Source organism: Rhea pennata, chromosome 13 (assembly GCF_028389875.1).
Source record: "Rhea pennata isolate bPtePen1 chromosome 13, bPtePen1.pri, whole genome shotgun sequence".
Classification (NCBI taxonomy): domain Eukaryota; kingdom Metazoa; phylum Chordata; class Aves; order Rheiformes; family Rheidae; genus Rhea; species Rhea pennata.
Genome location: NC_084675.1, coordinates 22,623,769 through 22,638,345, shown reverse-complemented (window position 1 = coordinate 22,638,345; position 14,577 = coordinate 22,623,769). Strand labels below are relative to the sequence as shown.

General features: G+C 46.6%; 1 protein-coding gene across 5 annotated transcripts in view; it reads right to left on the bottom strand.

The window, feature by feature from the left end:
- ACSF3 (acyl-CoA synthetase family member 3) overlaps positions 1-14,577 on the bottom strand; it is a 102,565-nt gene that overhangs the window by 23,981 nt on the left and 64,007 nt on the right. For 4 of the 5 annotated variants that reach the window (XM_062586704.1, XM_062586705.1, XM_062586703.1 and 1 more), the window contains one exon: positions 9,324-9,450. The exons of the other annotated variant lie outside the window; for it this stretch is intronic. In XM_062586704.1, coding sequence (XP_062442688.1) covers positions 9,324-9,450 — 127 coding nt within the window. The remainder of the gene's footprint in view (positions 1-9,323; positions 9,451-14,577) is intronic. 5 annotated transcript variants of the gene reach the window in all.

Sequence of the window (14,577 nt, the reverse complement as noted above, 5' to 3'; positions counted from 1 at the left end):
CAATTCCACTACCCTGCTCTGTGCTCCACTTACGGCTATGCTGGGTTATGTAAATCAAGTGCCGAAAACTGTTCAGCAAGCTAAACAGATTGTGTGGGCACCAGCAGAGCGCCTCAAGCAACAGGAAACACAAAAATCAAGGAGGAAGAGAAGGCTGAGAACGTAAAATATGGTGGAAAAATCACAGAGACAAAGGTAGAAGGAAGGTCTAATTTTAACAATTTTTCTCTTGCACATCCCCTGTGACAGTCAGACATAATGACTGAAGATAATCCGTAACAGCCCCCTTAGATCAGAGAACAGGCATCCTCACAGCCAGTATGACAGCCTTTCCCATCAGTATGCTGATTTAGCTGAAGCTCCTGTTGAGAGATGCTGTGCAAAGCAGCCCGTCAGCATGCAATGAGTGTGTGCAGGCAGCTGCAAAGTGGACCCACAGGACAACCATCAAGTGCAAAAGCTGCAGTGCAACTGCTTGAGTGTCCTTGCTGAGCAGCTCCAGCTCTCTGTCTCCCCATGCCACCAGGTTCTTAAAAAAGCTTTGAGTGAGCCAACTATTAGGTTAACTCCAGCTGGGACTGTCCCCATGGCTAAATCTTCATCCCAAGAGCTGGGCACGGCAGCCTCAGAAGGATGAGGCCAGGCTGCAGCAGACTTGGCAAGGAACTGAGCACAGCACAAACGCTCTTCACGCAGACTGCTACCTCCCGTTTGGAGCTGCTAGCCTGGCCTCTGCAAACACTGAATGCTGCTTTGGATTTTCGGTGATGATTAGATGCATTTCAAAATCCAGTCTCTATCTTAATCCTTAACTTTCCCATCCCGAAGCTCTCCGTCAGTAAATTCATTACTTCAGTCACTGCTGCAGACACCTTTCTGCAGCATCCATGCTTCCTGCTGAAGAGTCTTTCCAGACTCCTGTCAGCACGGGTGAGTTACAGTAAAGACACAACTAACACTAACCTCCACCACACTCAGTGTCTGAACCACAAGCGCAGATCCCATAAAAATCACTGGGGGCCGGTTCCAGCCGGACATGAGGAAATGGGTGTTTTGACACCTACAGTGGGACCACAGTCCTGTCCTTGGTGAGACTGCTCAGGTATTTCACTCAGATGACTTGATACTAACCCTTCCCTATGTGGTTTTAAAGTTTTCACTAGAGGAGACAGGCTATTTATACAGCCACTTGAAAGAAAGCCTTGCCAATGAGCCAACAGGGTTGCCAAGTGCCATGAGAAAGATGATTGTTCAGCCCATTTCTTTACCGCATCCTGTGCTCTCTCCTGCAAGAAGTGACTTCTCCTCTTAACCCCCTTGCTAGCTTGCAATTCTCTTGCTAGATCTTCAGATAAGCTTACACGGTCAGCTTCAAATCTCTACAATATAACCCAGCTGCAGCTGGGGGCAAGACTCTCTTCTTTCCTCTCTAGGATAGGAAGGGAAGCGTCCCAGCAGCCCTTTCCTGAAGAAGCCCTCTCACCTTCAGGCTGCTAGAACAGCCCTGCCACAGCACATCTTGAAGGGGAGAAGTAAACAGACACTGAGTGAAGAGCCTGGATTTTAGAGATGCAGGTACCTGCTGTTCCCACTGACTTTCAGCTGGGGTGTAACTGCTTCATACCGCTGAGAATTGGACTGCAAGTACCGGAGGCTCCAGGAAAAGTAAGCTGTTGGCACCCAACGTTTGATACAACTAGAGCAGAGCTTTGTATAATAGTAAACATCTTCTCTGCCAAAAAAATGCTCTCATTTACAGCTACAAAAATCCAAAGTCATTCTCTGAACTGCTGAAAATATCACTCTCACAAGCAATGAAGGAAATAGAGGGGTTTATTTCATTATATTCTAATGACCCTAAGACTTCTAACCACCAGGTAAATCTGACAATATCACACCCTTATCAATCAGGTAGGAAGAATAAACACCAAGACAGGGAGCAGAAAAAGTGAATTCTCTCCCCACAGCGTTGGAACTCTGTGTGTGTGTATGTGCGTAAAGAACATTACAAGGTTATAAAGGAATCCTTATACAAGGTTAACATACTAGATACCATTGCCAACTTTATCTTTTTCATATAGAAATACCTCTTAAATGAGGGCTGTGTGGAAACTCAAGCCCACATTACTGCTGGTCTGACTTTCCTGGAAGGCTTGAGGCTCCTGGTAAGGGCCTGCAGCCTCTGCTCCTGGCACACGAGGATTCAGTATGGTATTCTTCCTAAAGTAGCACACAGAGATATGTTTGGGATGGTTGGGTGTTTTTGGTGACCTTCCGCTCGTGGGAACATGGTTCCAAGTTACAAGATACTAACAAATAAAGCAGGTGAGCTTATTTCCTCATATGTAACTCCTACTGCTCTTCTGCTCAAATGATTGATCACATAACTGAGAAACGGAGATAGAGCCTTGCACAATGCCTCGCTGCCATCATGCCTGACCCATGAGCTTGAAGTATGATGGACTAAAAAGAAGTTCCTTCAGCCCAGCCTCAGAGGGAGCCAGCACTTCATCTGATGTGGCTTACCAAACTGGTAAGTCACATCATCTGCAACACATTATAATTAAGGAATAATTTTTTTAAAAATAGAATTTGCATTAACTGAATTTATGACTAGCAGAGACACAGCAAACAAATAGAAAACCTGCAGATTAGAATGCTAATTAGATGCATTTCTATTTATAATCTGCCTTGATCAGGCAAAAGCATTTTCTGTTTCAGGTGTCGGTGTTACACCCACAAATGTAAGCAATTCCCTTGGCAGGGGAACACCTGCTTGTCTCTGGAGATGGGTAAGTGCCAAGGAAAAAGATTTAGTGGTGAGACTGGGTGTAAGCCGCTCACTGCTGTGTCCCTGCTCCTTCTCCTTGGCGACATGATAGGGAAGGCCAGCCTGAGAGGAAGAATTGATTGAGTCTGATCAAGGCTGAACTGCCCAAGCTGCTTCTACAACCACTACATCCCATTTGGGCCCAAAAACTACAGGCAGCTTTTCCTTGTTCATCAGAAGCAGTGGGGTTGACACCTCCAGACAGCAGGGGCCAAGAATGGCAAACACCTAAAGCTGGTGCCAGGAGAACTATCCAGCTATGGAAACTGAAGCAAAATGTTGGCTCAACTTGCATAATGTAACATAATGACAACCAAAGCGGGTCAGATCAAAGGTTTCTCTAGCCCATTTCTTTCCATGGGCCAGCACCTGACAGCAGACTGCCAGGGAAGTGTGGACCAGGGAAGTGCACAGCAATCTCTCTGTGAAGCACGCACCAGCATCCAACAGTCCACCCCACAGAATGGTTCTCCTCCTCTCTTTTAAAAGAGAAGAAAAAGGAGTTCACATGTCCCTGGAAGGGACTTCTCTCCATGTAACAACTGTAACTGTCTTGCAGACAATTAAACAACTCTTATGAGAATCATGTCCTAAAGTCCTAGTGCTCTCAGGCAGTGGCTGGGCTCAATCCCTCGCAGGATCTCAAGCTAGAACAACTCAGGCTATGAGCTAGGGCTGTTTCTTGCTGCCAGTGAAGGACTCAGTCTGAAGAGGAGAGACAGTCACAAGAGGTCCCAAAACTAGCCTAGGAGGGTCACTGGGCTTTTTCATTTGACTGCAGATTTGCATTTGCAGCAAGGGCATGTCCTATCTGGACATGTCTATCAGAAGCAAATTGAATTGCAGTGCTGCGCATGACACTCTCAACCAAGCCAAGCCTTTTCTGTGGTGCCCAAGTTCATAGATCACAGTGCAAAGGCCTGAGTTGAGAGAAGGACATGTTCAGCAAGCACATGCACACAGCCTGCTGCTGCCCAGGCTCAGCAGCATCCTAAAGCCTGCCAGAATTGATGCTTGCCTTTCATTTCTCTTGATGATGTCTCATGCCAGATGATATTTTTTTCCCCTAGAATTCCTCTTTCACCACAGAACATCCAGAATAGAAATAGAGATAGCAGGTCTATCCTGCTCTCCTAATGTTTTCAGCAATGAGATGTAAGAAGCCTTTGGGATTATAGGAAACATAGTTGATAGAAGTCTGGTGGTTTTGTGACCTGCATAAAGGGATCTAGCAAGAATTCAGTGATAAAACAGAACTTACCAGTGTGAAAAACAGCTACAAGGTTGTTTTTTAAATGCAGCTTAAAAAAAGAAACTTAAAAGATATGAGTCATCATTTTGAAATGTGTATCAAACAAGTTAAATAACTCTTACTTTCTTAACGACATATTAATCAAAGTGCATTGATCCTTGAATCAAATTCTACTACCAACAAGCTTTCTATCTTCTCCATCCTGATGCATGCATTAAGAGAGTTTTATTCTGACAGATACAATACAGCAATCAATAAAATCTTATTATATGGAGCTGAGATACATGGATTTGTTGCAGGATTTATGCACTACTTTCAAACTCAGTGCTATTTCATGTCTCAGCCTTAACCTGTAATTGAAAATAAATCTCCCTGAATACACCAGATTCTAATTTTCTGGATGTATGGGCAAATGTGAATGGAAGCTGGGAGAACTCTTCCCCCAGGGAGAATGTTGTTCCTGGATCCTATCACTCCTCACTGTGCAGGTCACTGTACTGCCAGATTCCTGTGGAGAAAGCACCCTGCTTGGCCCTGTGCAGTGCAAGAATCACCGGGGCAAAGTGACAACACTTGGGGACCATGCAGGGTTTGCAGTTCCATCACGCACCCAGCTCCTCCGTCCCCTTGCTCATGACTACAAAGCAGTTTGCCTGCCTGGAGATCGCTGCGTCCTGTACAAAGATAACATGATCTGACAATACTGGAGCCTGAGCAACACGAGCATCAGGAAGCTGAGAGAGATGAATAAAGATCAAGAAAGGGGGTTGACTACAGTTTTGGAAACTGGTATTTGTCTGCTGCTTTCCTCCAGCTCCTGGCATTCGCTTGGCGATTGCTCGCTGGCATGTGAGTTTGGTCTGAATTTGTCTCACTCTGCAGCCTCGCAGGGCCCTGGACAGCTGGGAAGGCATTGCACTGACAGCAGAGGCAGGGCCGTAGGCATTTTTCCTTTGGGTTTGTCTCATTCTCCTAGGGCTTGGTGCTGCTTAGATGTATGACAGCAGGTGGATATTCAGCAGTCTCCTTGGAAATGGCTGGAGGGAACTTTGATCTAAGCTGCTCTGTCAACAGCATTAATACAATAAAAATAATCAAATTCACTCAAATGGAAATGAGAGATGCAGAGAGATAGACAGACAATAGTGCAAAACTGAGGAAATAAAGAGGAAGGGAGCAACAGTAAATCATTTACGCAACATCAAGAGTTCAGATACTTCTCAAAATAGCCAAGATCTTGAATTCATCAAAAAGTCACAGTAGCATTATGCTCTGTGTTTTTCTACAACAGATACATACTTGTTCCTCCTCTAACTGAAGGCACAAACTGGGCATATTTGTAAAGGGATGTCTGCACAAGTTTCTTGAAAAATGCACACATGGAATTTCCCTCCAGTCCAGAGAGGGAGGAAATAGGGATTTGCAGTTGTTGCACTAAGTTCCTTCCCCTTCCTAGATTGCACTAGTAACAGAGCAGGGAGCCGCACCAACAATCTGATGGAAGGGTGTCGGTGGTCAGGGTCTGCATCATTATTTTTTCCTTCCATTCTGGTGGGGAATGACCATTCCCAATGCTCAACATGATGTCATTTTCTTGGGGAAGACACCTTCATAGCAGAAAAAGGATTTTAATAAAAGAGCTATCAGTCAGAAAGGAAAGTGATTGCTGCCATGTCATTTCTTTGACTCACCAGGACTTTGCACTCCCTGATTCAGAACTGAGTCACAGGGGGTTTCCTATTCCTATGAGATTTTCCCTGAGCAGAGACCTGCCTTCTCCACCTTGTGAGACTGGAGCAATGCACAGGAAGAGTGCACACAGAGTCTATGTGCAAGAACTGCATCACACCGACCCCAAACACTTCCTATTCTGCATTTATACTTGGCATGCAGAGAGGTCATGCCACTTAGCATTTAATGCTAAGGCCCCAACCACTGGATACCTCTCCCTTCACTCACCACGGGAAGTGCCTTTCTAGGGACAGATTCACCACAAGGTGCAGTAAGAGCAACACTCTGTGCTTTCCCTTGCAGTAATTATTCTTCATTTGCTGACCTGCTGGTTTTTAGGATTGTCATTAACAATCAGCAAAGTGCTAAATTACAGCTGAGGAGTTATTTACACTGTCTCCAAGTTCACTCTCTCCAGATCTCATTCCTGCTCCAGCTGAGCACACACTTCCCCGTGTCCTTGAAGCACACGGGGGGGGACCTGGCCATAGCTGCCAATCACACCACCATCCACTTCAGGAACATGTACCCGTCACCCGGGAGTGACCCACGTGAGGCTCTCACACTGCCACGCTACGGTTACCTCTTTCGAGAGCGAGAGGGACACTAACACCGTTTGCCCTACTGAATCAGAAATAACATCGCTTTGGTTTCAAGAGCACCATGTACACATCGGCAGCTTCACCTTAAAAATATTGCCTACAATTTGCAAATATCACTTGCAAAAGTAGCAAGGCTGCCAGTTTAGTCTCCACTCCAAAGTTAACCACCTCTGCTTAACTTGGGCTAATTCATCCTCCAAAGCCCTGTCCGTAAGAGCCAGCTATTACAAGGTACAAACTCCTTGGTTGTACTGAGCGGCTTCTTCCATCACACACAGATCCGAGCTCTCACAGCGAAAGCCACATCTGTTTCCAAAGGCAGCCCCACAAGCAGGAGGGGCAGGCAGGGTGAGCAAGGGGCGACAGGTCTCACTCACAGCACAACCGGCTAACTGAGTCTTGGAAAAAAAATAGCCTTATCTACCTGACATCTGTAAAAGATGGAGAAAGCAGTCAGGAGAAGAAAAAAAGGGGGGGGGGGGGCAAGCAAAGAGTAGGGAATGGAATGAGGAAGAAAATTAAAAGCCTGCCGTCCCCCTTAGACAGCTACAAAGAATATCAAAGAGGAAGCCAGAATGGTGGATTACTGCTGGGAATGTCTTCTAGGCATCCTCCGACCTGTCTCTAACCCCACATGGTTGTCTCTGCTCTCCCCCTTATTTCTGGCTCTAAGGCTTTGCTCAGCTAGTGAAAGGGTTAAGTTTAATTTATACTGATTTCTATTTAATATCATTCTCTCCCCGTAGGAGCCGGCAGCTGTGAGCTGATTGTACTCTCTCATTATGCAGTCTGTATCACTAATGGCCTGTGACAAAGGCATGCCATCTTCCAGGCCTTACCCCCGAGAGCCAATTAAACACACATACTCCCTTCCTGTTTGCAGCGCATTACAATAAAATTAAACTGAATTTCAAAATCATTTTCTCCTAAAGACATCTCTTTGCAATAATTAATGCATGCTATTCCTTTGCATCTGAAATATTCATCAGGAGTGTTGACTAAAAAATTTTTAAAGCTGACTGCCCTGCACACAGCACTATCTGCTGACGCTCGAGTCCCAGACCGTGGTACCGGCGTGGGAGCAGGATCAGCAGTGACAATCCTGGCAGGGCAGCTCTGCATCTGATTCAGAAGAACAATAATAATAAAGCACAGCTTCTCCGTAGATTGTCAATAAATAAGACAATTACAAACAAGGCATCAGAAATCCAGCCCAGCGCTCCTGACTTGATGGTACTGCTAACACATAATAAAGAGGGAAATAGGAAAGTCAGAGCTGCTTATGTGTTGAGGTTAGGTACAAATTAGAAATCCCACCCTTCTGCACTCACAAGATTAATAGGCGGTTGGGCTCAGTACAGACAGACAAATACGCTGCTTGTGTTTATCCCTTTGCCCAAGCAGCCCACTGCCGGCGGCAGAGCTAACAGGAAGGCAGGCGGTCCAAGATACCAACCGACTGCTTGAACGCTCAGGACAGGGTTGGCCAAGCTATCTTGTGGCACTGCTGCACTCTCACACTCACTGCGGGCCCAGGGCTATTTTATTATTTAATCCACATTGCAGAACTGTCCTGGGGGACAGGAACCTCTGACTGCGGAGGTTGAGCTCAGGCTCTGCACACTCTGTTATATGCAGAGCGCTAGGCGTAATTCGAAGCACATAACTTATTCATGGACTGTCACGTCTATTCCATTTGGGAAAAGTCTTCAGTCTAGTATCCTCTTGAATTTGTTACCCTGTATTACTGGCAAGATTGGCCTTAAGAGGTCTGTTCTGAGAATTTACCACACCAACTACAGCAATTTCAGGCAAGGACAGTTTTGATTGTGTTCACCATTAGAGCTGGATTAAAACAGGACTTTTTTTTTCCTACGTGCAAATATTTGACAAAATCTTCCAAGACAGACCCAGCTGCAGTGAGGGGGTTAATGCTACTGTATCTTCTGGTGGAAGCTAGAGCAAAAGAACCAAATACAAGAGGTTTTCCCATTCCTAGAATATTTGATATTTCAAAAACGTTTCCCACCTTCAATCAAAAGGAAAAGGCAAATCTTGAGAATTTTCACTATATGAAAACCTAGAAAAAGAAATGTTTCCTTTGGATTTTAATATGTATCATGCAAAACCAAAATGAATTTAAGTTTCAAAACAAAAAGCTCTCTCTATTTCCATGACTCAGTTTTTACTTTTAAAAATATCAAAAAGCAATATTCTAGCAATTTCAAAGCCTTCTTCCCAAAACACTCCCAGACTGAAGACACTAGTTGTGATCCTTCCCCAGCAAGTTCAGCTTTCAATGAATTAATGTTTTCTGACTGCAAAATGAAGGTTCCTTGAAAAATTCCCAAGTGATCCCAAGAGCCAAGCCCCAAGTCTTCAGACCACCACTGCACATATGTGCTTGCCCGTACACATGGCTTTAACCACACAAGTCTTGTGTTTCAAATACTCAGCCAGTTTGTTGCGATGAGGATGAGAACAGAACTACCATTCAAACAGTACGTTGCCAATGAGAGAGGGCAAGCAGGTCAGATTCGGAGCTACCGAGGTTAGCGGAAGTATTCTACTAACGTGGCAACCACCTAAGTTACGTTGAGTGACAACTGGTTTCCAGGTGCTGAGGTTGTAGGGTTCAAGTCCCAGAATGTGCAAGTTCTGGTGTACTACATTTACAAGCAAACAGCTCCAAATATACTCCATTCCTTGGAGTATACAAGCAAAGAACCTACCTGAACCAGTATCTGTTTTTTTGGAAACAAGCCTGGCCTGCACCGCCAAACCCAAAACAACACCCGGCTAACCTCAGGGGCAGAATTAGCAGAATACAACTGAAGGTGCTGTACTCTCTCTTTGCTTCCAACAGGATCACCCTCTGTCAGATGTTGCAGGGAAACCATTACCGTACCTGTTTTGAACCAGCCATCGGGCGTGAAAGCATCTTTTGTTTCTTTGGGTCTATTCCAGTATTCGCGGAATACCGAGGGCCCCTTAACGAAAAGTTCCCCTTCTTGGCCTTCCAGGCCCGGCGTCACCTAGAACAGACAAACAGTGAATGCACCCTGGGCAACGGCAGCACGCGGTCACCCCGGCCAGCCGCGCTCCCCTCCGTCTTCGTCCCGCAGCGCTGCTGGGGATAAGCAAGGCTCAAGCCGCACACCCTCTTAGCCTTCAAAAGCCTCTCACTACAAACCCAGTGCAGCCTGCCCACCTGCAGGACCTCTTTCCTTAGGTAGACAAGAGCTCACATTAACATCTGCAACATTCAAAAGTGCTGAAAATATACATCTGGGTTATTTGTACCCAGGAGCTGCCATCCTGGAACGCAGCAGCAATCCAGAGCGTTTCACACCTTCTGGTTCCTTGTAAAGGAGGGGAAAGCTCTCACACGCAGACAGCTGGTTGGGGAATACTCTTGGAAGAGGGACAGTCCTTTCTGACTGCTAGATGGCAAGTCCCAACGCATGCTGTCCTCGTGTCCTGCTGCAGGCAGGCTTAACAACAGCTGTCCTCCCATTTGAGCACTGAGCAACCTCTGTCAGTCTCCAGGTTGTTCCGAGGAAATCCTTTGGGAAACCCTTCCCCCCAAGAGCACAGAAGCTCTCCATCCCCACTCACTGCTCCCAGAGCCTAGGCACAATCTGGGGAGAGGGGTGCGGGGAAGGCTTTAGCACACACCTTGCAGAGCAGGCGGCATGCTTTGCAGTCTTCTGCCTTCCTGTTCAGGGCATCCAATGGCACAGGGAGCCCTATTTTTGGGCCTCTCTCTTTGGCAAGACTGCCCTTTCCCACAGTGGAGGCTCTTAGGGGATGAATGAAAGCTGATCACAGAGGCTGGATCCTGAAAGACCCGCACATCCCAAACAACTATGTGTCCTGTCCCTAGAGTGCCCTGCCATCCAGGCCTGAACATCTAGCAGTGACAGCAGCAAGCATAAAGGGTTAGTGGATGGCTCTTTGAATAACAACTGAGGGGGACACCGGCACCAGCTGCACCACTTGGCACTTCTAGCAACCTGCCTCTTGGCTTGGAAGCGAGGTGAACCCCTGCTTTCCATGCAGAAGGCGGCAGCGCCAGCTCTGCAGACTGCCAGAAGGCTGCAGCTCTGGCACAGCAAAGGCAATCCCAGACACAGAGATACCCAGCACACTGTACCTACACCACCAACCGCCCCAGGGATAGCTGCCGACAGATGTGCAATAAAACAACAATAAAGGAAAGCCAAAACTGAGGCTTCTTAGGGAATTGCTTAACCACCTGATACAGTTTTGGTCTCCCCAGTCCTCCCACAAACACAAACACAGAAGTACCAGGGTTTCTAGAGACCAAAAGCTACTGCTGTTCCACAGCCACTGGGACTCTGGATCCTGTTCTGACGTTCACAGCACAAACACCACTTGCCCTACAAGTACTAGCCTGTTTGCAATTTCCACAGTGATGGAGACTGTCCTCCTGCTCTTCCCAGCTGGGCCGTGCAGGTCTGGAAAGCAGCCTGTTGCGAGGCGAGAGAAGGCAGATGAAAGCAGCACATTCCTGTGACTGTGACATACTGCTGTCTGCTGTGTTGATAGATAGAAAACTTCTCTTTCCAAAACTGTCAATCTAACACTTTTTTTTTTTTCCAAGGAGGTGGTAGGAAACACCATCTGATTTGCTCTCAGGCATATGTGGCTTCTTTCAGGCTCACTAGAAGGCAATGGTTATAGTGACAACTCAGTATTCTGCAAACCTGCATGGGCAAGTTTTCTATGGCAACAAAATGAATATCCTGCTGTTATGGAAACTCGAGAATCACAGGAAGGTTACAGACTTGCCTGACATGGCACGGTATCTCACTGCTCCCACACATACATCGCACTATAATTATGGGGATGCAAGCAAGGTAAGAGATGGGGCACCGGAGAGTCACAACCGTAGTACTTGCTCATGTGAACATGTTAACAGAAAGTCCTTTGCAGGGAAGATGCGCAAAAACAGTGCTATGCTAGAAGTGGAAGATCTCCAAGAGGATCTCCAAGCCATTTTGTACTTGAGCTGCTGCAACACAGACAAGATGCATCTGGGACCTTGAAAGTTAGTAATGCCAGAAACGCAGTCACAAGGGAAAACAGTAATAGCAATCCTGGAACATCAGGCAGAATCACAGAGAAAGTCAGGTTTTTTATCTCTTTAGAGCTTTTGATGGAAGCAAAGCTTCTCTAAAAGAAAATGCTTAGAAAGCTGCTTTTAAAGGCACCATTTTTGTCTCAAGTGATTTCTTCTTGATGTCCCATCTTGGAGGATGCAGTGACATAGTACTCTATGCACACACAGCCCATAAGCCTTTAAGGAACTGCTGTTCCACTAAACGCCCCAGCGTATCGCAAGCTGGACAGTACCTCTAGAGTCCTTGCTGTGCCTTACGTCCACTGCCTAGATGATGTTGCAGGATAAAAAGGACATTAATGCTGATGACTGGAATAAGCTGAGCAACACTAAAATACAGACGCACTGGGCGAGTTTTCCGCAAGGGATCTCAAAGAGGGAGCGTGAAGACCACGAAATCCACAAGCAAGACGGCACAGAAAAAATATGGGATCTACGAGAGCCCAGAAGCAAATCTTCCTGCGTGCAAGAGCTCAAGGGCGAGAGGTGCAAAGCCTGTCTGTGCCTGGCAGGTGTGCCAGAGACACGCTGGGGTGGGCGCAGTCACCACCAGACAGCGCAGCCTGCAGAGGGGCCAGCAAGGCAGGGTTTCACTGCTGCCGCCGGAGCCACGTGTAGCTTTACAATGAGGCTGTTTCTTCTCACTTGTTTTCCTACTGGCCAGGCCCAGGCCTCACAAACAAGCAACCCCTCTGAGCAATTCAGTGACTGTGGCGTTCCTGGTTTCAGCTTTACCTGCTAGGTAACACAGTTCTTAAAACTTGCCAGCAACACTTCTCCTGGGGGGCAGGAACTGCACCACATTCACCTTCCAACACGACTAGTCTGGACTCCATCCACTCTTGAAGTACATCTCAGCTAGAGATGACAGACTGTCTATGCCCTCCCCACCTTGCAGGCATTTTAATTACTGACGTGAGCCTCCAAAGTCAGTCCCTTTAGCTGTCAGGCTGCCTTTGGCTCCACAGGAAAGGACGGGAAAGGGGGAAGCGGTAGAGTAAGCGAGTACGAGGACCTGCTAACAGCCAGCTCAGATTCGTCTACAAATCCTGCCAGATTTTGTCTTCTGCTTGTCGATGCTGAAAGCAAGAAGGGATGTAAATTTGGCTACTCCAAATCTCTCCAGGCACAGCCTGTTCAGCCCAGCCCCCCCCCCTCCACTGCACAGCACCGGGCTGCAGTGCCGGATTCTGCGCGTCCCCCCACCAAACGCTCGCCGTGCCCCGAAGGACGGGCAGGCAGGAGCAGAGCTGCCTCAGGGAACAATCCGGCACACTGTTTACCTGCACGCTGCTGCTACTTGTGTGAATCAAACCTTGAACAAGCTCCAAATTTCTTGTCATATCAACTCATATTTTGGCAGAGGCTCAACCCACATCTTATCTAGAGCAGAGCTCCTTGGCAGCAGGCACCTCCCTGTTGTGTAATTTAATGATGTTATGGCTGGCTTGCAAACAGTAAAACAGAAAGGCCGTGACGTTATCTTAATAGGATTTTGCTTGCTGAACTCCGAATGTCACTGGCACTGCTCCCCAGCGTAGCAAAGAGGACACAAACTACCCCAGTGCCAGCAGCTTGTGTTGCTTGAAAACAGAATAAATTAAAATTCAGGGTTCAAGGCATTTATTTCTTACAGCCTCTTGCATCTGATCCCTGCTAAAATCATACATATATATACACCAAAGCTAGCACACTGGTAACACGCTTCAAAGGCCGGAATTCGTGGCGGCAGCGCGGCTAGCCTGTTTGTTTCCTTACTCCAGCCAGTCTCGGAGGTACCCTCTGTTGACACACTAGATCTATGTTACAAGCAGCTGCTGAAAGAATCAGGTTGCTAATTGCACAGATATCCTATTCTTCTAGTGCCGTATTTTAATGCACGTTTCAACTGCTTTAACCACGTTCTAGCAACTTTAACACACGGCCACAGCGTGCCCTGGAAGGTTGGTGTTTGATAGCTTTCTGCTGTAAAACAGATTCAGCAAGCTGAGCTGGGCCAGCCGGCAAACTAGATAAGATTACATTTTCCATGCATGAAAATAAAAGGTTGTAACAAATCCTTTGAAGGAATAAATCTGGGTGATTATAAAATGCATATTTTCACTGCTTCCATTTTACCTCTTTATTAGCAGGAAGCAATGGTGGTTTGTAAATAGCTGGGAATCCCCACTTGGCAAGCAGCCCTGTGATTTGTTCAAAGTGGCCATTTGTTTTCTTGCGGTCTCTGATATATGCTATCCCTCTCCCCTGGGAACTGCAGGATAGGAGTTTATAATGGACTTTAATGGAATTAGGAGCTTTTATAAGGTAGACTTACAGCAATGTGTCTTTCACTGGGAAGTAGAACCACTGGATTTTCCTAAGCAGAAACATGTGGAAGACAAACAGTGAAAGCTGAAAGCTAAGGTTTGTAAGGAGGGGTAATAACTTTTTATTAGATTGATAGAGCTGGGAAGAAGACAGACTAGCTTTTAGGGGAAAAAAAAGCCCTTCTCCAGGTTGGTAACAGAACCAGGACTCTGAGAATATGATTCAGTGGAACACAACTGACATCTACCAAACTCCCCCCCCCCCCAAATCTAATCCTCTTTCCTGAGCAAGTACCAAAGGTTCTGAGGCTGCAGGTCTGAATTTCTTCTCTTAGGAGGAAGCCTGACAACAGACCTTACTGCACTTGTGAAGCAGAAGGCAAGGCAGTGCATCTGCAGAAGAGCAGAGTTTTGCTGGCATGGAATAAAGTGGAAGGAGGGAGCAGGGCAGGGAAGGGAGATTCTTTTAACCCTGGAAATAACATTGGACAATGGGAAAGAGCCAACATATGGCATGCAGGAAGCAGAGGCAATATTTTTAATCCACCTCCAAAGAGCTGCTGCCTTATGCACTAAACCAAGAATGTTCTAAGCCTTTAACACGGATGAAAGAACCTGCACCTCACCGCACCGTTCTCGTCTCCTGCATGATTTTCCTATTACTCTACTTACGCTTCCATCCTTGGGTCTGGGCCGGCCTTGCCTAG